This window comes from Centroberyx gerrardi, chromosome 10, assembly GCF_048128805.1.
Source record: "Centroberyx gerrardi isolate f3 chromosome 10, fCenGer3.hap1.cur.20231027, whole genome shotgun sequence".
NCBI classification, from domain to species: domain Eukaryota; kingdom Metazoa; phylum Chordata; class Actinopteri; order Beryciformes; family Berycidae; genus Centroberyx; species Centroberyx gerrardi.
Window position 1 is genome coordinate 27,699,238 of NC_136006.1, and position 22,420 is coordinate 27,721,657.

Below are 22,420 nucleotides of genomic sequence, written 5' to 3' on the forward strand. Positions count from 1 at the left end.
GAAACACTGTTATTATACAATCAATTGTATTACTTTTTGGGGGCACCAAGGGTCTGTTCTGCAGGAAAATGTGGGATAGTATTATTTCTATGTCTAGTCCAATTTGAATCTATATTTAAAATTGATTGAGGGTTTCTTTGATAGTATGAGGATACATGCCCACACAGGCTCACAATACACTATTTGAGAAACCAAGGGTACGCCAGGCCAAACATGGGGTTTCAATTCCAATTTTGAAAAGTCAAACAGCCCTTGGTGCTCCTTATGTTGTTCATATGTAAATATCTTCCAACGTATAATGTGTATTCTGAAATCTGAGGTGGAGGAGGAAAAAAAACCATGAGAAAATGTGTATTATTTATGGAGACAAAAACTATTTTGTTAAATAGACTTAAAAAAGAAGTGTTATTCAGCAAAAGTGAGTGTGGATTTCTTTCTTTTATGCTAATCTTTTTATTCACGCAGGAGTGCTGTGACGTCTCCTGCCCTCCGGGTCACTTAAGACTCTGCATGAAAACACACCAATAACAAATACTGCACACATGTGCAATTCCTTACTGCTGACAAGCGCAGCACTTCCCAGCATCTAAATGTACGGCCAGCTGAAATTCCACCGTAGCTCAGAGGATGCTGCCAAACAAATCTCCCTGAATCCAGTCCCGCTCCCCACGTCACACAAACCATACAAGCAAAAACAAACAACTCGCACTCTGAGACATTGAAGCTGACCCTGTCAAATTCCCATGTAAGCTTCCAACAAGCAGAGCTCACCAAATAAGATAAAACTATTTTGTCTGGCTTACTGCTGCATGAGGGAAAGTGAGATAGTGAGAGAATACTAGTGCCTAAGGGTTTTGTACTGCTCAGTGAGTTAAAGGGCATTACTCACAGGTTCATTCCTCCATTCCATTTCATCACCAGTCAGTCTGGGCTTCTATCCTGTCCGCACTACTAATTGCCTTCTCCCACCTCCCCCCATGGACGAGAAGGGGGAAGCAATTTTATGCGGCACACAGCAATCAATAGCAATTAGGCGCATCCCTGACTAATCCCATTGAAAATGGCATCTTGGGAGATGGCCAGTGTAGAAGACCTCTTGAGGCACAGGGCCAGAAACCTGCAGCCTAACGCTGGTGCTAGTGAACAAACACAGACACACACACGTACACACGCACCTTGTGGAGGCAAAAGGGGAAAATAAAGTTTTGTTTCTTCTTCAGAGCAAGTGCCAATGCAGTGACGGAACGATTAATTGCTTTGCTTTTCCTATTCTACACCTCATGTTGAATTCCAATCGATCCTTTCGGGGACCCACTTTTTCCATTTGTTTAAGAGAGGCATTTTCAATTAGATAATTAGATAATTAACTCTTCCTGGTGAGCCAGTGCAGACTATGGAAGGCAATTTTACTCAACCATTAGACATTGGAGCAGACAACAAATTGATTTGAGTGCGACACATTCTTGACACAAAAGAGATGTTTATTTTGAAATGCTCGATGAACAAGAAATTTGTGCAACAGATAAAACTGCATAAAATGTGCTCTTCATCTTCCAAACATGTTTTCATTATTTCTGAGCAACATGAACAAACAATGAACCTTATGGATATCAAATTAAACCTCCAACATGGCTCCGAGTTATTATTCCACCTCAAGCAGGCATAGTGAATTGCTTACCATATGCTCAATCCTGTTACATCGCAAAACAGAAGAAGAACTAGGTAGTTAGCATGAGCAGTGATAGCCACCATGGCTGAACAGACAAAGAAAAGAGCGCCACCTACAGAAACTCAAACTGCATCGACAGAAAATCCAAGCTCCGCCCACACAGTTTGATTGACAGGTGATCTCTGGGAAGTGCAGCGCAGAAACACCACAGCAATGAACGCTTAGAACCAAAGATAGAGGCAAAATTAATGTATTTTTTTATGTGATTTGTGTTAATGGTCCCATAACAATTTAATCCCTGAGGATGTCAAAAAATATTCCATGATGACTGCTATGGGATGACTACCATCACAGCGCACAATAAACACTTTATTTATGGGAACAATTTTTTGGAACTAAGCCTGCGACTCGGGCACAGGGAGGAGGCGGAAGGCGGCGATGCAGTCGATGAGCCAGGTGGAGGGAGCCGACCACACCTTGCCTCGCCTCACCACCGCCGGCTTGTGGGCGCCCCGGGGGTCGTAGAGGATGTACTGGGTGCACAGGGCCTGGTCGGAGCCCAGCGGGGCGTGGTAGGCGGCGGCGCTCAGGGTCTGCGTCACGTCGCTGTCGGGCTTGGGCTGCCGGCTCAGGAGCTGGCCGCCCCCCTCGCGCAGCAGCTCGGCCAGCCCCTCTTTGGGAGGCGTCTTGAAGGAGCCCAGCAGGAAGAAGAAGCAGCCGTCGAACAACGGGGGGAGCTTGAAAACATGAATCATTCGTGAGAGACGAAGCATTAGTGAGTGCTTTCGTGATTTACTCGCCGTTGTTCCAAATTAGCACCTTCTTGTGCATCAAATGCCCGGCTCAGAAGAGAAACAGCCACCAGTTATCTATTATCTCTGTCCATTAGAAGATGTTAATCATTCAGTGGGAGCTGCAGGATGAAAACCTCATTCCTAACAAGAGCAGTGGCAGAAGGATTAAAGTCTCCCGCTTTGTTTATGATGAATTTAAACGCTCAATCATTGCGCTGTCACCACCTCTCAGCTCCTATGCTATCAATCGGTGTGTGTTAGCGACTCTGCGTGTGAGTGTGTGTGGACACTATTTATTTACTTTGCTCCAGAGTCAGGAGACAATTTCAGCAGCACAGCTCTTCTCAAGACAAACTCTGGACTGCTTAGCATTGCTGTTTAAAGCAGCAGCGATTCAGGCCACTGGAGGCTGTTCTATTCGCAGCATCAATGAACTCAATTGTTTTGTGTTGTAAATTGGCTCTCTCAAGAGTTTCTAAAGTTAGCAGGTTCATTGACTCCACTTTGGTCTCATTCCCCTTGTGTGTGTTTGTGTATGTGTGTGTCCCTAATTTATAATCAACACAGCGCTTTCTACAGTGAGGATTTTACTGTGCACAAGAAAAAAAAGAAGGGAGACAGACAGAAGAAACCAACCGGGGACGTTGCCAATGTACCAAAGAGCGTGTTTATTATCCTGTCTGCCTGCTCTGGGACAGCAGTACAACAAACTCTGTATTAGACTGGCTGTTCAGACTCAGCGTGCTGCCGTCCTTCACAAAGGACAGCAGCACACAAATAGGTAATCGGCAAACAACATCTTGTGCATGTTGCTTGACAATATGTTCCTGGCTAGAAGTTTCTTAAGGACTGAGGATCTAGACAATCATTCAAGACTGTTTGTCACTTACCAGGCTACATCTGTTGATGCGGCTGCGCTGGGGGCCTTCTCCTGCCTCGTGCTCAGTCTCGGGCATCCACTTGCCTGCCTGCAGGCACGCCTCCACCCCTAGCATCAGAGAGAGAAAACACACCAAACAAATAAATCTGTGCTATAACTAACTTTGTTGAGCGCAAAGAGCATGGCGAGGCAAACTGCAGATGCAGGATGACAACGTTCACGTCCAATTTATCAGCGTCAGCGGGAAGAATTCGAGTGCTGGCAACGTAGCGCGTTGACCGAGGGAGAGATGCCCACAGCGTGATGGAGTTAATGATGCAACTCTGGTTTTAAGTATCGCAAGCTTTAGCAGAGTTCAAGCTTTGTCTCTCCCTCTTGAGGTTCGACACATTCAGATTGGAACTGTGTGACAGCGAGCGTTTTTTTTTGTTTTTTTTTCACAGAGACAGAGAGAAGAGAAAGTTTTTCTCTAAAACTTTGAGAAAAGTGTTTTTAAAGAGAGAAAATAAAAGTATGGGGAGATAGGAAAAATCACCCGTTTTCATGACCCTCCGCTGTCACAGATAAAAAAGGATGTTTTTGAACAACTGTGCTAGACAGAAGTTCAGATTGCAGTGCTGCTGTTTCATAAATGCTCCATTATCGACTGTCACAAAAAAACTAAAATAATAAAAAAAACAGCACCAAAGCTCACAGTTTTGAAACCTGCACATTGTGCATGGTGGAACTAGATTTCCTACAAGGCTTAGGTTGAAACAACTGCAGTTTGCTCTACAAAGGGTCGAAAAAAGATATCAAGTGGCTCGGTCTCTCACAGGATTGGGCATAAGCCTTGGCCTAAGATCTTAACTGCACAAAACAAAATGTTGTAAAAGTGAAGCAAAACCCTGCAGAGGCTTCACGTAATGTTTCTTCCACTTTTGTGAAAAGTCACTGATGTTGCCCAGCTACAGTAAATGCAAACAGACCCGCAGGCCTAACGAATATCTGCAAGGTAACTATGCATTTCGCCACACCCATGCAATCTCATGTGATTCATTTCACCTTCCACTGCCATTTAATTTCCCGTGCAGTTGCGCCTGGCTGCAAGATATGGTGACATTAACAGATTAGGTTACAATGTGTGTGCACGCCCTGTCACAACACGGCTATCTTGATCACTGCCCCAGTCACGAAAACAGCAAATTACACAGACAGTCTCCATAACATTGGTGGGGTGTAATTACATTTCTTCATTCCCATTAATTACAGCTTTCATTTGCAGAGACCCTGTTAGGCTTGGGTGGAGAAGAGGGGGAGATACTTGGGGTTAATCGCTCCGGACGATAGCGCTCACTTGTTAGCCCAGTGCTGAGCAGTCATTAGCATACTTGCTAATTACATTCACAGAGATTGAATGTAGAGAGCATCTCGAGCCTCTGCCTTCCTTCCTGAGTCAGTGAATGAGCGAACAGATAAGACAGATGAATCCCAGCCCTTCCATGGCGACCTCGGCCCCAGCCGTCGATGACGAGACCAAGAGGAAGAACTCATTGTGATCTGAGGACAACCGCTGGAAGTAAGTTTGACCGATGGGTATTTTTGAAGTCTGATACTGACACTTTGGGACTGAAGCCGCGATAGACGAGACAAACAACAAACAAAGGAGATGCTGGTGGACTTCAAAAAGGGAGTGAGCCCCATCCGATCGATCAAAATAAAGGACCAATTAATTGACACCGTGAACAAATACAAACACCAAGGTCTGCTGGGACAAGTACACTGACCCGGTCTACAAGCAGAACAGCAGCGGCTCTTCTTTCTAAAGGAAGCTTGTCTTTTTAAAAGTAGACTAGACCATCCTCCCCATGTTTCATAAATCTTTTATTGAGAGCCTTTTAACCTACTGTGTCATGTGCTGGTTCGGAAACATCAGTACAGCCAACCTGAACAAGCTCTCAAGGATTTGAAACGTAAGTGGTGAAATCATTGGAGCACCTCGGCCGAGCATGTCCTCGGCCTGTAAAAAGAGAGCTGTGAAGAAGGCAGAGGGCATCTTAATGGACCCCGCACATCCCCTTAGCATGGAGTTCAGTCTCCTTCCATCTGGGAAGAGGTTCTTGTTTTCGTCTATGTAAGACCAAGCCCTACAGAAACTCAATGGTCCCTAGGGCCATAATGCTCCTAAGTAATCTGTAGTCTGCACCCAGCACTTTACTCTATGTATTAGACCTCCAGCACTTTCTCATTACTGCACTTTTTCCAATTTCATGAAGTTGTCTTGTGTTACCGTATAGTATGTGCTAGTGTTGTTTTGATTGGGATAAATAAAGTTTTCTAACTAAGCAGACAGACAGGCAAATAGATAAAGTCCACAAGGGGACCAGGTGTTGAAATGAGGACTAGAAGTCAAAGAGGGAAAGAGGACTACGTCGTCAAATTAAAAGTCCCCCAGAATATGATAGAGGGCGTTTTCACATTATAATGCTACACCTTGCCATTGAACGACACTGATTGCCATTCTAGTTTGATTTTTTGGTACTCCCACCAAAATATCTGTCCAAACGAACCGGTCCGATACAATGCAACAACCCAGGGAGCTCTAGTTGGGACTTTAAAAGGACTATTACAGTGTGAAAACGCCCTGAGAGTGCACACCCACCCACACACAAACACACGGGGACAGAGACGCAGACAGGATGCCACAGTGATTGTCAAGAGGGAGACAAGCTGTGTCAAGTGTTCAGCTGGCGTGGAGAGAAGAGAGGGGGAGAAGCTGAATATGGTCCAGACATACAAATTCTCCTACAATCCATACAGTCGCACAAGCGCGCACATAAACACACAGTCAAACTTATAAAATGGCTTACTGGCAGAGACAGCGGCAGACACAGAGGCGTGCGCGGCGTTTCACTCCATCACACACACACACACACACACACACACACACAGTAAAGAGATGCTACTGACGGATACACCAGTCAAGGGCACACCAAGGTGCCAGACAACTCTTTGACAGTAAGTCCCTTTTTACTTCCCCTGAAGCCGTCTGCCGCTGAATATCTGCTTGTTGTTGCGAGAAAACTTGGTTCAACGATGCCAGGGAGACTGGCTGGGAATAGCTAAATTTTTGCTTATGAATTCATCTTGGCACAAATCAAACAAGAGAGGGAGACTTTGCCATCTTTTCATTGCTTCCGATTTTGAAGCCTTGAAGCACATCATCGATTCCCAGATTCCCTTTTTTTTCTCCCCCCACCCACTCTATTTGGCTGTCAGACAAGTAAGCAGGTGTACGCGCACACAGCGGCAGGCACAAACAATTTACCTGAAAATTGCCTGTTGCAAAATTTCCTTTTAATGTTTCCCAGGACACTGTGTGTTACGGAGAATAAAAAGTTAAGCGAGAGCAGAGCGGCTTTTCCTCAATTCAAACAAAGCCCGACTTCACATGAAACAGTGCAGAGGAGGGGAGGTGGCGGATTGAAGGCTCGTCTCTGACTAGTTTGGTATTGAGAAGGAATTCTAAACACTAGAGCCTAGGTAGGACACAAGGTAAGCCTTAAATCACTGCTACTTGATGTTATTTATAAGACACCGGTGAATAGACAAGATATTTTTCAGATTTCCCAACGTAGCCAGGTAAAGCTATAAGTACAGTAGCTGTAAACAAATAAGTCTATATGGCAAAAAAACGTATTTTATTTCAAGCTGGAAGCCATACGCCACCAATATACTGAGTAATAAGCATGAATTGGCACGTCAGTTTCCACTCAAGGACTACAGCACTGCAAAAAGGTGTGACTTTTCCTTGACTTTCTATGAGACTAAAAATATTTTCCCCTGCATTGTCGGTTCTCACTTCAGAAAGGGATTAAAGAAAAGAGCAAAATAACCACCACTGGATTCAATCAATATGTGGAACAAGTTGAAAAAACATATTCTGGTGAAGAATTAAACATGCAAAAATAAAGATTTCCTCAAATGAGAATTTAACACGGAAGCATCTCCTTAAAATTCCCATGACATTTTCACACATTTTTACGGCCTGAGCTCTGATGGCTTATTTCTGTGAACAGAAAACAGCCTGCATTGCAGCAAAAATAATGTGGGAGGAGTGTAAACAGTGTAAATTGGATATTGAACCAAACATACTCTCTTGTTCTTAAATCTCCAGATGGCACAGACGCTGGTGTTATTTGCACCTTCCAGTATTCATCTTAATATCAACACCGCCACATATTCTGAAACATATAGCAACTCTCTTGTTAATATAAAACATTGTCATAACTTATGTACTGCTTCCTATTTTAGTATTAATCCATCGTACTGTATATAGCCCTAGGTTGGCTCCAAAGATTGTGTTTCTGGAGTTAGACCATGTGCAGATACCTCGCCTTCTAAGGTGATTTTCTGCACTCAAATTGAAGAGGTTTCTGCTGGAGCATCCTGCCATGTACTCACAATATTGAAAGTGAATCTGGCTCTGCTGTTGCATCTCTAACACACTCTCTCACACTCACCCTCTCTCTCTCTCTTCCTCTCTCTTTCTTCCTTATGCCCTTGCTTGACTATTTTTAGAGAATAGGTCCTCTGTATTTTAGAGATATTGAATGCTAAGGTAATGATTTTTTAATGATATATAGCATTTTGGAGCAGGGCTCTTCAAATGTTGTGATGACAATGATGTGTATGAAGTATCTTTCTGTTTAAAGATATATAGAACATTAACATTCCTTAACTTCACCAGAGAATTTATCATATTATTGTACAACTCCGTCACATTTCCTTTCAGGATTACGCCTGTCAAAAACCTGTGATATTCCTAACTCCATGCACCTTCAAGATTAGATTCAAGATTAGTCCTGTGAATCTTAAGGGTTAAAACAGAAGGCAATGTGCCAAGATGAGGGGTTCATCCCCAGCTGGAGCAACCCATGCTATAAATGCATACACTCACTTAGGGCTGGGCAATAATTCAATATTATCGTTTATCGTCTTTCAGTGGAATCATATCGTGATGATATGAAGATATTTTAATATCGTGACACACATTTCTGCTGTCTAAATTGATGATGACAAGCAAATTTTACTTAAAAACTCTCATAAAATGAGGTATGGTAGGAATATTATTTTAATATTTCTGTTTTGTTTGACATCACACCTAACATTACCATTCGGTTCAATGAGATGAGATGAACATTAATTTGATTATTTAATGTGATTTTGCATACATGAACTATATCGTGATATATATTGATAGAGAAAAATCCTTATGATTATCATTATATTGATTTCAACCATATCGTCCAGCCCTACACTCACTGTTAAAATAAAAGATATTTTGGATACAATCCCAGTGAGACTGCAGGAGGAATGCAGCCTGGTTGGAGCAGCAACACCGTTTGACATGCTACCTAAATTTGCATACACAGAAAACCACCCAAGTCGACACCTCAGCCCATACTTACAGCTGTATCTGAGGACCCAGCAGCCAGCCAGGACGCCCAGGAGGGTGGAGAGGGTGGTGGGCATGGGTCCGTCTGGCACAACTACATGGCTCACTGGAGGAACAAGACAGACAGACAGACACAGATACACACCACTGGATCATTGGCATACTGGAAAGATACAAATGAGTTGCCGTTCTGGTTGTGTACAGTAATCAGTTGCATTGTGCATGTGACAAAGCTAGAGTTGTACAGTAAATCCCAGAAAACTTATTGGGGACCTTTGAGGCAAATTTTGGGAAGCAAAATTTTAGGAATTTATACTGTTAATATACAGTATATAGTGGAGTCTTGGTCCATGTTGACTCGATAGCATCATGCAATTCCTGTAGATTTTACTACAAATACTACAAACATCCTGTTCCACCTCATCCCAAAGGCTCTGTTGGTTTGAGATCTGGGAACTGAATGAAAGTGACTGTCATGTAAGACTGTCAGAACAAATTTCAACATTCAAATTTCAGTCAAATGTCAAAAAATCATACATTCGAGGGCTGCTGTGTCTGTCAGCATTCATGATGCCCCCAATAAGTTTGCCTGGGTGAACAGGTAAGCACACCTGACTAGGGATATAACAATATGATATTTTCACCATACCAGCATTGTCTCCAAAAATATCACAGTTTGACGATATATCACAATATTACCCTTTTTTGAAAATTGTATTTGCTATGACCCTTCAGAAAAATATGCCTTAATTTATTTAAAACTTTCATTGCAAACTCAATTTTATAAAACAAATTGGAAATGAAACGTGGGATATGTCTGTGGATGAAATGAAACCATTCATTGCACTGCTACTACTGGTCAGAAAAGTTTGAAGAGACTTCTTTCAGACAAACCATGCCAAGGAACTGCTTCGGAGAAATCCTGCGAGTGTGTGTGTGTGTGTGTGTGTGTCGGAGAAATAAGATGAGAGATGATGAGTGCGTGCATAAAACTGCTTTCAAAGAAGCATTTTCTTGTAGGATAATGCAGCAATACACCGTTACAGTTCAGCAGGCCTGCTGCCTGTACAGTTTGATAAAGTAAGAGACGGTGAATTTGGAATTCAAACAAGCCCCTTTGTTTCTGACTTTCTACATCTACTCCTGTTTACAGCAGCACTGCACATCAACCATGATATTTAAACCGTGGACAAGGTGTTAAAGGAAATGCTTGCGGTATGATAATTGTCATTGTTTTTGATTGTGGTATACCTTAACACCAGTATGCTGTTACATACAGTATCTACACCTGACATGGTTTCAAGTAGGAGAATTTGTAGAAAACATTTTATTCAATACATGAGATTTTTACTTTTTTTTCCTCAGAACTCCCAAGTTCCGGAAATAGAATATTACCAAGAAAGGTGTCTGAAGGTTGCATGAACATTACCTCCCTTTTAAACACTAGCACAAGCAGTAAGTCAGTGCATTCAACATGCAGTCCCCTGGAGGAGGCCAATATAAATTTTATATCCCTCATTCGATACAAAAAAGACGTAAATCCCTAAAATTACCCATGTTTTTCATGAGGAAAAACTATAGGAGAGCAAATAAAAAGCCTACTATTAAACTCCTTGTTTTGAACTACTGCAACACAAGGCTAAGAAACAGCCTAATGCATAAAAGGCTTTAGACTAAGACGCAGAATTATAAGTTAATCAAAAATTAAATACAGGCTTATTGCCTCTTCAGTCAACAAGCCATGGTGGCTGACAAGTGCGAAATGACCGTAATTATATCTCCAGGGCAAAAAATTCTTACATGGTGTGTTGAGTGTGGATTTGTCTTGCCTTTAGTTCAAAATGTGAACGGTTCTCTGAAAGCATCAGCTTCTATCCCCTCTGGTCAGACTTTGGAGACTGGTGAAAAACACTTCTATTTTCCATTAGTGTTTGTTCATCACTCTGACAGTAGTTCCAAACAGTTTATGAGGAATCGCTTCAATTACTTTTGCACTCTGCTGTTCTCCCACCCATTACTAGGCAACAGTGAAGGAGCTGCTCTTTGCTACTACATCAGAATGATATATACAGCTCTAAAAGTACTTGCTAGTTACTGTTGAGGCTTCATGAGTGATAATGCTTAAGCAGCTATATAATACAAAAGGGTCTGTTGGAGGTAATAAAATCTATAGAGCTTGGTTCAGTGGGAAAAAGGCATTCAGATGGCAATCCCATCACTAAGGCAGAAGTATTTGATCTTCATTACAAACATCAGGAGCAGGGCAGGAAACTTCCTCATGTCTACAGGACACACTGGCTGGTGAATCCCAGGTGTGCATAGTATCTTTAACCCTGATAAGAACCAATGTCTCACAAATAACAATATTATCAACCAGGATGTTAAAAGGCTACATCTAGAACATTCTGGAAGTGTTAGTCAGCACCAGACAAACAAAGTTTACCTGAGCCAGAAAAGGCCTCGGCCCTCTTCACTCCAAGTAGCTGTCCCAGTTTGGCCAGTTGCTGCTGTTGGGGCTGAGGCAGCTTGCTGGCCAGCAACACCGCCGGCTCATCACTCCTCACACTGTCGCTCACCTAGGACAGGACGCAAGAATGCACTCTAGCATTACGTCTATAATGCAAGAATAATGCAACATTCAAACTCTAGGGGTAAGAATCCCAAGGTGAAAAAAAAGAGGTTAGGCGCTGAAATCTGCCCCCTGACTTAGCAAAACTGGTCCTGGACAAGAGATTCATCACTGGAGGATTAGTTTATGAAAGTAAGGATCGTTTAGTTTAGGTTCCAGCTCCTGCTACAATAGGCCCAGATTTCCTCCAGTGCTTTGAAATCAGAGTCCTTACAAAACGTACCATAGAGAGGCTGGCTGAAGGGCTGACAGATGCGATAGCAGGGTGGGGTCCTTCTGTGGCTACCTGGAAGATCTCCTGCATCTCCAGGCTCACTGCGTAGTCTGCAGGCCGCTTTCCATACAGATTCCTGTCAAGAAAAAGTGACAGTTTCCCTGCATTTAAAAAACACCAGTGAAACATAGAATGCGTACACACGAGCCATTGGGCATTTGTGGGGTGCAGATAACTTGCTAGCGATGTCTGTTGACAGTAGGGACAGCCAAATGTGTTAAAACCGATAGACATAACATCATGGTATTGTGTGTTGTAGTCCCACATCTCTGCGCCATTTTTTTGCCTAGGTCTGTGAAACTGTCTGCCCTCATCTGTCATGCACTTCCAATATGTATAAAAATAATTGTTTGATATGAGGATGTGCTGAAGTGTCCACTCTACTTCATCCATAAGTCATGGTCCTATATGTGCATGATGGCAGCTGCTACACTAACACACTGGACTCATGGGATGCAGAAAAACTCAGAAATCACATGGCTTCACCACATTGAAAAAATGCACTGACATTTTAGCACATAACCTTTTATCATCATACCTTTTTGTGATGAGAAGATTGGTAACAGTTTTACCTTTGTGTGTTCAGCATTTAGTTTCAGCATTTCACCATGATACATGCTAACACTCAAGCTCACTATGGGTAGTGGAGGCTACAAGCATCATATCGCATTATTGGCACAAAGACATGAAACTGCGACCAATCCTTCTGTCACACAAAAGTACACTGATCAAACGGCTTATCTGCCAAAAGGTAAGCATGTTCCCTCAAGTTTGAGCGAGCTGCAGGAAGCAAGACTGAGGTCACCTTGAGGAAGGAGGGAGAGGAAAGAATGAAAAAAAGCATAGGAAAAAAAAGAGGATGAGGTGGAGAAGAAGAACCAAGCCCAGCAGGTCGTCTCTAAAAGATTAGGCGTCAGCAAAGATAACACCTGGGGGACAATTAATAGGTCCACTGGTCCATAAAATATTTCATTTGGATTCATACCCCCCGCCCCGCACACACAAATATACACAAACAAACATAAAATGTCCCCGACACTCGCACATATGCGCGCACACACGCACGCTGAGGGAAAGGCATCATTTTGGTTTATGCAGCTGCACGCCGGCAGAATATCTAAAGAAAAATAATAGAGCGTGGAAAATTGTGCGGGGGAGGCAAAGTCACAGACACTCTCCCACAAGTCTCTGCTTATGTACACGTGTGGGAGGGAGGCAGTAGTGGTGGTGGTTACCTACTGTAACCATGCCTCTTAGGAGGGGGTTCATTTATCAATTTGGAGCTGAATACAAAATACAGCAGAGGTGCAGCATGCCTAACATCATCCTCAGCCTTTCTAAAAGACATCCCTTCTTCATATAATAAATATCACACCTTTTGTTATACCTAATTGTTGCATCTGATACCTGACAAATCAAGAAGTGTTACTGATCCTGATCTGTGGAGTGTATCTGAGAAGATGACAGCAAAAACAAGGGGTTTAATGCGCGTCAAGCGAGACAAGGCGATCATCTGTGGAGGCTGCGATACACTCCCTGAGTGACGCTGCACAGGCATCTGGATTGAGAAGACAGGTGCCTCGAACCCTGATGGATTCACCTGCACGCATGCATATGTACACACACTAAAAGTATTCACACACGTGCAGACATACTTGTACTACATCCCCAGCAGGGTTTCCGCTAGACAGTTTTTTTGCCGGCCAACATGGCTGGTAAGATTTTAGGATTCCGGACTGGTAAAGTAGAACATTTACCATACAAGTTTTAAATAGGCTAGAGTAAATTTAAATAGCAATAAACAGTACAAACCAAATGTAATGATCCAACAAATGCGTTTTATTAGCAGTCGGAGTCAACAGAAAGGAAATTTCCTTTCTTGCGGGCCTTTTCGGCTGTCAGCGATCTGGTAGAAGAGTCTTACTGCCTGGAGAAATGCCTGTGCAAATGCCATAGTAACCATGGTAACCATCTTTATAGGTCACGCGATATCATTTAATTAGGCTACTGATTGATTGATTTATTTGTCATATTTTCTGCCGGACATTTTGGCCGACAATATTTTTATTTGTTGGACAACTGAATGTTCTCCAGCCAAAAAGGTAAACCCTGATCCCCAGTGATATCTTCCATTGATGACATTCATAATCATTCATTCACCCTAACCCTTAATAAAACTCAAGCAATTTGTGACTAATCTTAACCCTTTCAATCCAACCCAAAGTCAAAGTCTTTTAAACCCTATCTAGCCTCATTTTAGCCTAGACTTCTATAACCATTTAGCTGTCTTTTAATCTACGTAAAATTGCTCAGTGGGAGAGGACTTCATGGCTGGCTTCATGTCCTCACGTGAGATCTGAGTACCAAATATTAAACTCTGCTGAGGCCCGGGAGCAACTATGGACAAACAGAAAGTACCTGCATGGTCCAAACATGCATGCCCGTCGGTAAATAGACTACCATAACAGACCATAACAGTGACATTACTAACACCACTGAGGACAACCTAGGTGACTCCAAGGTAATTTTGAAGCCATTTGATGTGAAATGTTACTTTAGAAGACTAAGAGAACTCCCATCAACAAGCTACTTATTTAAACCAAATTTATTTTCCTGCCTATGTTATTACGAACATCTGCTGTCATTTGAGTGATACCTTAAGTATATTTCTTTTCACATCTGTGAACAGCGCTGAATATTATCTCCACTTAGCCTGTCCACATTTGTTGACATTGCATAGGCGACCAACTAGCACCTTTCAGACCTAATGTTGGCTGTTCAAATGCGCTGCACTTAGTAAATATATAGGCTTCCATGATTGAAACCCACAGTCATGAGCCCTGCTGGGTAGCCTTCCCAGAAAATGCTTATAACTGTATTTTCTGAGATAAGTGGGAATGGTCGATTGTATAAAACGCATCAGTATTCACTTAGCGGTTTGTCTGTTGAAAGACTTCCTTTTGTATTCCCAATAAGCTGCCCACCAATGCAGATTTTCATAGAGCTGTACTGGCAATCACCCATTTAGAGAATAGGGCTAAAACGATGAGAAAATCCTGTGAAATCATTCAAACCTAATGTGTACACACACACACACACACACACACACACACACACACACACACACACACACACACACACACACACACACACACACACACACACACACACACACACACACACACACACACAGAAGCACAATGAAGATCGGAAAGACTTCAGGTTTCAGACCCTGTGCTGTGTGCCAATCAATCCATTAGGAATCGCATTGGCAGATCTCTAGCTTTGTCTCTCACTCCAACTCAGCCTTCAGGGAAATAATTTGTGACTGTAAGAAGACCAGTGTGCTGTTTGTGTGTGTGTGTGTGCGAGAAGAGAGGGGGGGGGGGGTTCATCGATTGTGCGTGACGGGGAAGGATTGCATTCATCTTGTGGCATCATGACAGATTGTCTCAGTCGCTGTCTCCCTTTTGCCTTGCAGATGAGTAGCAAGGTAAAGAGGAGTAAATCTGTTGTCGCTAGCCATAGCTGGCAAGACCCAGCCACCGGGACCCATCAAAGTGATGAGACAAATGAAATGAAATAAGGGAGAAGGAAGAGGGTGATGGGTGTAAAAAGATGGCAAAGGCAATTGTCCGGCATGTTGGCCCTGATTGACTGTTCTATCGATCACACTGATTAACCACCGTCCTCTCCCTCCTCATGGACATCCTGCCATGCATCCGCCATGCCTCCCCAAGGCCAAGAACGCTGAGATGGCATCAGCTGACCGCCCAACAAATAATCAGTGTCCCTCAACGTTATTTCAGCTATCCATCTACCGAATGCACTTCCACAAAGCGGGGGAAACTAAGCCTTGTTCTGACTGATGAAGGGCTGAATGCCTGCTAAAATGACAGGATAAGAGGCATTGACAGAATTTATTGAAGGGGTGGGTCGGCAATCAGCATTGTCCTACAGCTTCAAAAAAATGAAAGAATGAATGAATGAAGTAATAAGTGAAAATTTCAGCGGTATTTACATGCTTGCCAGTTGTGAGTGTCCTGATGTATAATGTAAAAAGTGAGTTAACCAGTGAGATAAAGTTTAGATTCAAAACAAGAGGTTCCTATTGTCTGTTTCATAGTCTAGATTTACAACAAGAGTTCCCCATTGATCCCCTTATCATTATAACATGCAAAGAAAGCCAACAGTGGGATGACAGTGTGTGAAGTATGGAACAGGGGTTTAAACGACATACAGTACGTTCTGCGAGGCTCCGTGCTGCAGCAGCAGCTTGGCGATGGCCAGGTGTCCGTTCCTCACCGCGTCGTGGAGCGGAGAGTCGTTCTCATAGCCCGGCGTGTTCAGCAGGGCTCCCCTCAACACCAAAACCTCCACGACCGCCTGGTGGCCCAAGTTACACGCCTCATGCTGGAACGAAACAGCAGCGGGGTTCAGAAGTTAGTGTATCCTGGAGCTCTCAGATGCGGTTTGCATCTGTTATCTTCAAAATATGGGCCTTGTTCTTACTGTATATTCATAGCTCACATCCAGTCTCAAACTTATCTTTTCCAGTTGATATAACTTTCTTTAGGTAGAGGGAGACACTAAAAGAGTGTTAAAATAGGAAGGGCATAAGCTATGAACGAATATTCAAGGTTGACAGGTAGTTTTGTAATTATGTCACTCAGATCTTCCAAACTAAATTATTATTTTCCGTTAGTTTTGTAGAGCAGAACTTATCTCGAGTTGAATCATCCGAGTAGACTCCTCAAGTATTATTCTGAGTCACTATATTCTAAAATGAACACAAGTGAGATATAGCTCAGGGGAGTGTTTTGCAACCTTTGCGACGTGAGCCAGGGCTGAATTTGACACGGAGGATTATGCTGTGAGGAAAACAAGGAAATTGAAGTTCAGTGTGAGAGCGTTTCATTTGGGAAAGAGATTAAGACCCAATGCAAAAATTGCGAGCGGTATTTAAATACAGCTGTGGCCCCGTATCAAATAAATTGGGCAGCGGACAGCGTTATCAGGAAGCTAAAATGGTTGCCACTTTTTGTTCCGATCCAGCTCAGTTTCTTCTGACTCAGGTAGTCAAAGCAGAGAATTTCATGCATTTTATGTAGCCCCTGCCATATTGCTCGCTAAAAGCTTTGGACTTATTTGCCTCCCAACAATCAGGTAAAAAGACACTTAATGCGTTCACTAATGTATTAAGTGGAAGGTGATTCCATTATGTTGAAATACTTGAACGAGCCATGTCAGGCAGAAGCGCAGCTAAAAATGTGTGCAATGGTGATGTCAACAACAACTTTTTAACTCGTCCAGCATTCAAAACACGCCTCTCTCCAATTTCCACCCGTTTAAATGAACAGCGGTGCTTATGGCAGTTGTTTTACTGCTGGGATACTTCTATCTTTCTTTAGTCCCTGGCCATCTCTGGCAGGCAAATGTTTTGTTTTCGGTTTACATTTTTGTTTGCTGTAACAGGTCTAGACATAACAAACATTGACAATTTTGTTGTGAGTCCAGATAAATGTCAAAAATTCTTTCAAATTTATAATCCTGCTAAATCCAGATGTGACTCTTAACCATCATCTGGAGACAGGAACATTCAAACATTTCTGTAACAGGAAAAAAAGTCATAATATAACATTGGTGAGTCAAGCCTGAGTCACGTCTCTACTAGGTATTTAATGTGTTGTCTTAAGTTTAAAAATATGCTGCCTGTAAGTATTGCCCGACGGGAACTTATTAATATGGACACTTGCCAACAGATAATCAATCCATCAAAAACATATACATAAACATTAGCCAAGACTGCAAGAGTCAGGAGTGATGCCAGTTCTCATCTGTCAGTGCATAGGCCTCTTTTGCACAGTCCAACCTCGGGGCAACTTTTCTGCATCAGTGGCATGGGATGCAGCACTGTTATAGGAACACACCATTATTTGCTTTTCCTATTATACTTGCGCTAGTTTTACACCCCCCCCCCCCCCCCCTCCCCAGCTCCCCCCTTGTTGAGTCTAATCCACTTAATATGTGTAGCTTGTCAACGCAGCTTCTGCCCTTTTGAAAATTAGCAGTGTGTACTTATCCTTTTGAGGAAGCACGTTTCTATGCATAGGTCTTTTATCCTTGCCTATCCCATGGTCCTTGTGAACCACACCTGTTCTTGGCACGTATCAAAAAAAGGAAGGAAAAAATGGGGGGAAAAAAGACATTAAAAAAGGAAAAAATTACATGATTTTACCATTGTTTACATCCGAAATGTAACCTGAACTTTGAATCTGAATGTTACCTCGCATTTGCATCCAAGACTATAACTGCCATAATGTAAAATATTATTATACAGCGTTTTCTAGGCTTTCAGAATAATGTGTAGGTTCCACAACATTAAAAATCATTTTAATTTCCGGTTACGTTTCCATTCCTCCAAAAAAAGTTTTGAAATTTATATGTTCGTTTTCATTTCCTAAGACGGTTCCTGTCTGTTAGTTTTTATGTCTAAACAATATATTTTATTAAATTGAGGCTTTTTTCCCCACACATGGTAGAAAGTGTATAGATCTATCACTTGGTGTATTAGTCTAACAGTTGTGCGTGTGTGTGTCTAGTGCTTTACCAGAGGTGTCCACCCGGCATTATCCTTCAGGTTGGGGTCGGCCCCTTGGTCCAGCAGCTCCTTGGCAGTCTCCACATCTCCCTGCAAGACCGAGAGAGAACAACAGAACCGAGGTCAAGATTCCAGACCTGTAAACGTAACCCCTCAAACACAGCGGCTGATCCCAGAGCACCGAGAGCCCCGCTGTTTATCAATCACGCTCAGCAGTGGGCCATTGATTACCTTGTCTAGGATCCAGAGAGGGATTACGGCTATGTTTACAGGGATTACTATAAGACGGTTTATTCTCACTGGGCCGGAGAATGGCTGTCTGATCATCTGAAGACTAATATGTTCAATCGGGGGAAAAAACCCACAGCGAGAGGAGATTTACACAAGCCTATTTAAGCTGGATGCAACGTACGAGGCGATGCCAAAGAAAAGCTGAAATATAATAAAGAACATAAAAAGCCCAGGTTGGCACACTCCCCTCCCATTGTTTTTATTGTACTATTGATGTGCCTGTCAAATTCTCAGTCGATAAAGTCATCCCCTGCACACTGTGTCACTGATATGAATTGCTATCATTGCTGTCTTATTATCTCAGTGGTCCTGAAATTGTACAGTGAATATGGTGAATTATTCCGAAACCTCTCGACCTTTATAGCAGCGAGATGCAGAGGAGTCTCTCCCTTGTGGTTCCTCTTCATAATGGCGGGGCTCCCTGAGGCGGGTCGGCCGCCCGATGCACGCAGGGATTTTCTCCCTGCGGTGGCCGGGCAAGAGGGGCTCTCTCCCCACTCTTCTCTGGGGCTTTTGGTGCTCTTATCATGCCTGGGGCTGGTCAAAGAGGGTGGATCGAGGAGGGCCAGAGCCGTCCAAACCGGCGACCGTCTCCTCCGGCCCATGGACGCCCTGGGCCGTTTTGGAGTGCTCTCTGAGGTGGCCTCCTTCTCATCCACTCTGGATCTTTTCGGGGTGGGCTTACGAGGAGATGCACTGTCCTGTTTTTCGGTACGCTCACTTGGTTTGGGGTCATTCGCAGATAGAGTGTCATGCTCTAAGGGACTAGCCAGCATGCTTTGACCAGGCTGGGCTTGGTCCTCCGGGATAGTGATGCTGCCTCCAAACAGCCTCCCTCTAAGGATGCTCCTGCTGGGGCTGAGAACACTAGGGTTCCCCTGTGGCCCTTCAGGCTGAGGCTCCTCAGAAGAGACACCGGGGCTTAGAAAAGACACCCTTTTACTGGACCTCCGTTCCCCCTCAACACAGGCCTGCTCCCCTTCCCTCAGGACCTCTTCCTCCTCGCTGATCCCCCACTGCTGGTTGATGGCCTCCAGCTTCTTCTTCTTCATCTTCTGCTTGGTCTCTTTGCGTGTCGCCTGACTGGCTCTGCGCACCACCAGCTTTACGTTGGCAGCATTTTTGGCCGACATCTTCTTCCCGTTTCTGTTGTCAGTGTTGCACATTTCAGGGCAAGAGGAGCCAGAGTCTTGGGAACTGAAGTTGAAGACTGACAGGTCTTTCCATTGAGCCGTAATGGTGTCTGGCTGTGCTGAGGCCGCCTCTCCGGAAGACCCGCTGCCTGGTACGGTGACCTCCGAAGGCTTCTCCACCATGCAGCGTACCTTGCGGCTGCGGGGACTGAACCAGATCTTGAAGTTCCTCTTGTGCTTTAAGAGAGGGCTCTCCAACTGCGTTCGCTTCTCAGCAAGAGAGGAGTCTGCAATGGGGTGCGAAAAAACAACATGTCAGAGGGGTGACTTAACCAACATCGCCTGTCCTGTGTATGCTACACTTTTTCATCATGAACTGTTGCTATGAAAAAAAAAAAAAAACGTACTTTGCATTTGTTAAAAAGTTGCACCATTAGGGGTGATAAATGGAACGTGAGCCTCAATTTATCATCTACTGAGGTGACAAAATCTCCAAACTTTTGAATTATGCATTGCTAAGCAATAATAACGACATGTGAAAGAAGTAGCCTAGCAATTTCATTTTGCCATCATTTCCGCGCAAATTCATTCTTGAGACCACAATTACCTGCAGTTTTGTTCACGTCTTCGCCATTCAGAAAGCTGCCCTGCAGGGTTAGATACACACTCTCAACTTCTGATACCTACTGATTAATTGAGCCATCACACCACGAGGCTGAAAGCTTCAGGGCTAGGTGCAGCCCAGACACAGCACCCTCTTTGTCAGAGCTGAGATCTACTTGCAAGCTAAACACCACCATGGCTAATTGCATTGCATAATTACTGTCATTACAAGGATGCTGGATGGGAGATAAGGATAAAATACTGCAGGAACAAGCCACTAATACCATCGTTCAGAGATTAGATTGCAGGAGGAAAATGTTAAATGTTTTAGTCAACAATTGATAGAAGGATGTGTGGGTAGAATGGGGGGGTGGATGGATGGATGGACGAATGAAAGATAATGGAGGGGAGGCAGGAGTAGAGAAGATAACTTCACTATGCTTTTCAACTGCTATACCATAGCTACTAACCTGATTTTTCTATGGGATTCAACAAGGACTCCAAACTGCAGAAGAGTTGTGTGATGTTGCAGAGCTGCCTGTTGATTTGGATGTCCTTCACCCACGCGGGGCTGTGACACACCGCACAGCCATCTCCTGCCCGAGGGCCAGCGCAGGACCTGAGCAATAAACATATATCGGCTTCAAAGTCCACTTCACAATTCAATAAAAAAGAAATGCACTGACTGGACACACTATGCTGAGCAGTGTCACCTGCTCTTTAGATGAAATAGACAGACGGACCAGCTGAATCCAGGTGGAAGCTTTAGAGAATTGAGACACTGATTGATTGATCTAAAAAGCTCAATATTAAAAAGGTACTCCTAATATACTTTCTACACTCAGTATTAAACCAATTTGTAATATTTCATCTGCTATAGAAATAAGACCCTGAATGACAATATAATCCATAACAAGCTAGGCTTCGTAAGCTGAGCAATACATGTTAATACATGTTCCAAATGTTTTAACTTTTTACAATTTCTGCCATGGTGTGCCATGATATTCCATATGAATTTGTAGCTATGACACTCTCACCTACCAAAAATTCATCTAACTAATTATTTTCTATTGCTTGATTTTTACCTCCCCTAACACCTTCAATAAGTGTAGGAATCACCTGTTACAATAGTGCTTTGATATAAGTCATATTTCGTTTAAATACTCATATTTGATAATAAGTTTACATCAGCATCAAAACAACATATTCAACATTATGTCATCTTTTGTCATTGCTAGAAAGAATTCTATTTTAATCAATAAGGCCAGAGGTCTCCTTATGCTTGCTGATCATAGGTTTTGTGTGCTAAGCCTAGTAAAATGAATAACAGTTACTTTGAAAGTGGAGAGAATCCTATGTTCCTTTACAGGAAAAAATACACAAGAAAGCCTGGTACTCTCATTCCTTGCTACACTGATTATGTTTGCCTTGGTATGGCCTTACCTAAGTGTAACAGCATACATGCAGCATACATGTATAGGCAATTGTCCTACAGAATTACCTTTTTACCCCAAAACAGACACTGGACTACAGACAACCATTTAATATGATTTTGTCTCAAGGAACATAATGACTTGGTACAGAATTATACAACTGTCTATATACTATACTGTAGGCATAGAGGTAATAGTGGGACAGTGGAATCACGATCAAAAGTCAGCTTTTTTACATTTTATCATTATAACTTACCAACTTGTAGGGAGTGAACTGTGCCCCCGGCAGACTTTCACGTCCAAAAGTTAATAAGGTTGTCAACGTAATTTTATATTAATGAGATATTCAAATTTAATCGTTCAACTAACGTTACCTGCACAGCATATGTTCACAAGTTCCCAGACACACGGGTTCCTTCAGTAATTGCGAGCTGTGAGAAGACAAAATATTTAATGGTGAATACGAACAAACAAGACAGTCAAGAAGGTAACTAACGTGAAAAGTTAGATAACGTTGAGTTAGTGCGCAAGCTAGCGTTTAGCCCCAATGCGTGCCTATTGTTTTCAGAACGCCACGCTAAAGTAACGTTATGTTCAAAAATCTGACATTTTAATGTGGCCTTGCTTATCGGCAAAATACGACTAAAATATTACTCAGGCCATATTCTGAGTCCTT

The 22,420-nt window shown here is 43.0% G+C and overlaps 1 protein-coding gene across 1 annotated transcript; it reads right to left on the bottom strand.

Annotated features, from left to right (window-relative positions):
• Nucleotides 1-1,526: 1,526 nt before the first annotated feature.
• On the bottom strand, nt 1,527-22,170 carry bard1 (BRCA1 associated RING domain 1). Its single transcript, XM_071923134.2, has 10 exons — nt 22,119-22,170; nt 20,782-20,930; nt 18,932-19,995; nt 18,294-18,374; nt 15,924-16,096; nt 11,633-11,759; nt 11,224-11,356; nt 8,794-8,886; nt 3,354-3,451; nt 1,527-2,406 (listed from the first exon to the last, which is right to left on the bottom strand). Exons 1-10 carry the CDS (start codon nt 22,127-22,129, stop codon nt 2,065-2,067), a joined length of 2,271 nt encoding a protein of 756 aa, XP_071779235.2. The 5' UTR covers nt 22,130-22,170; the 3' UTR covers nt 1,527-2,064.
• Between the last annotated feature and the right edge of the window lie 250 nt (nt 22,171-22,420).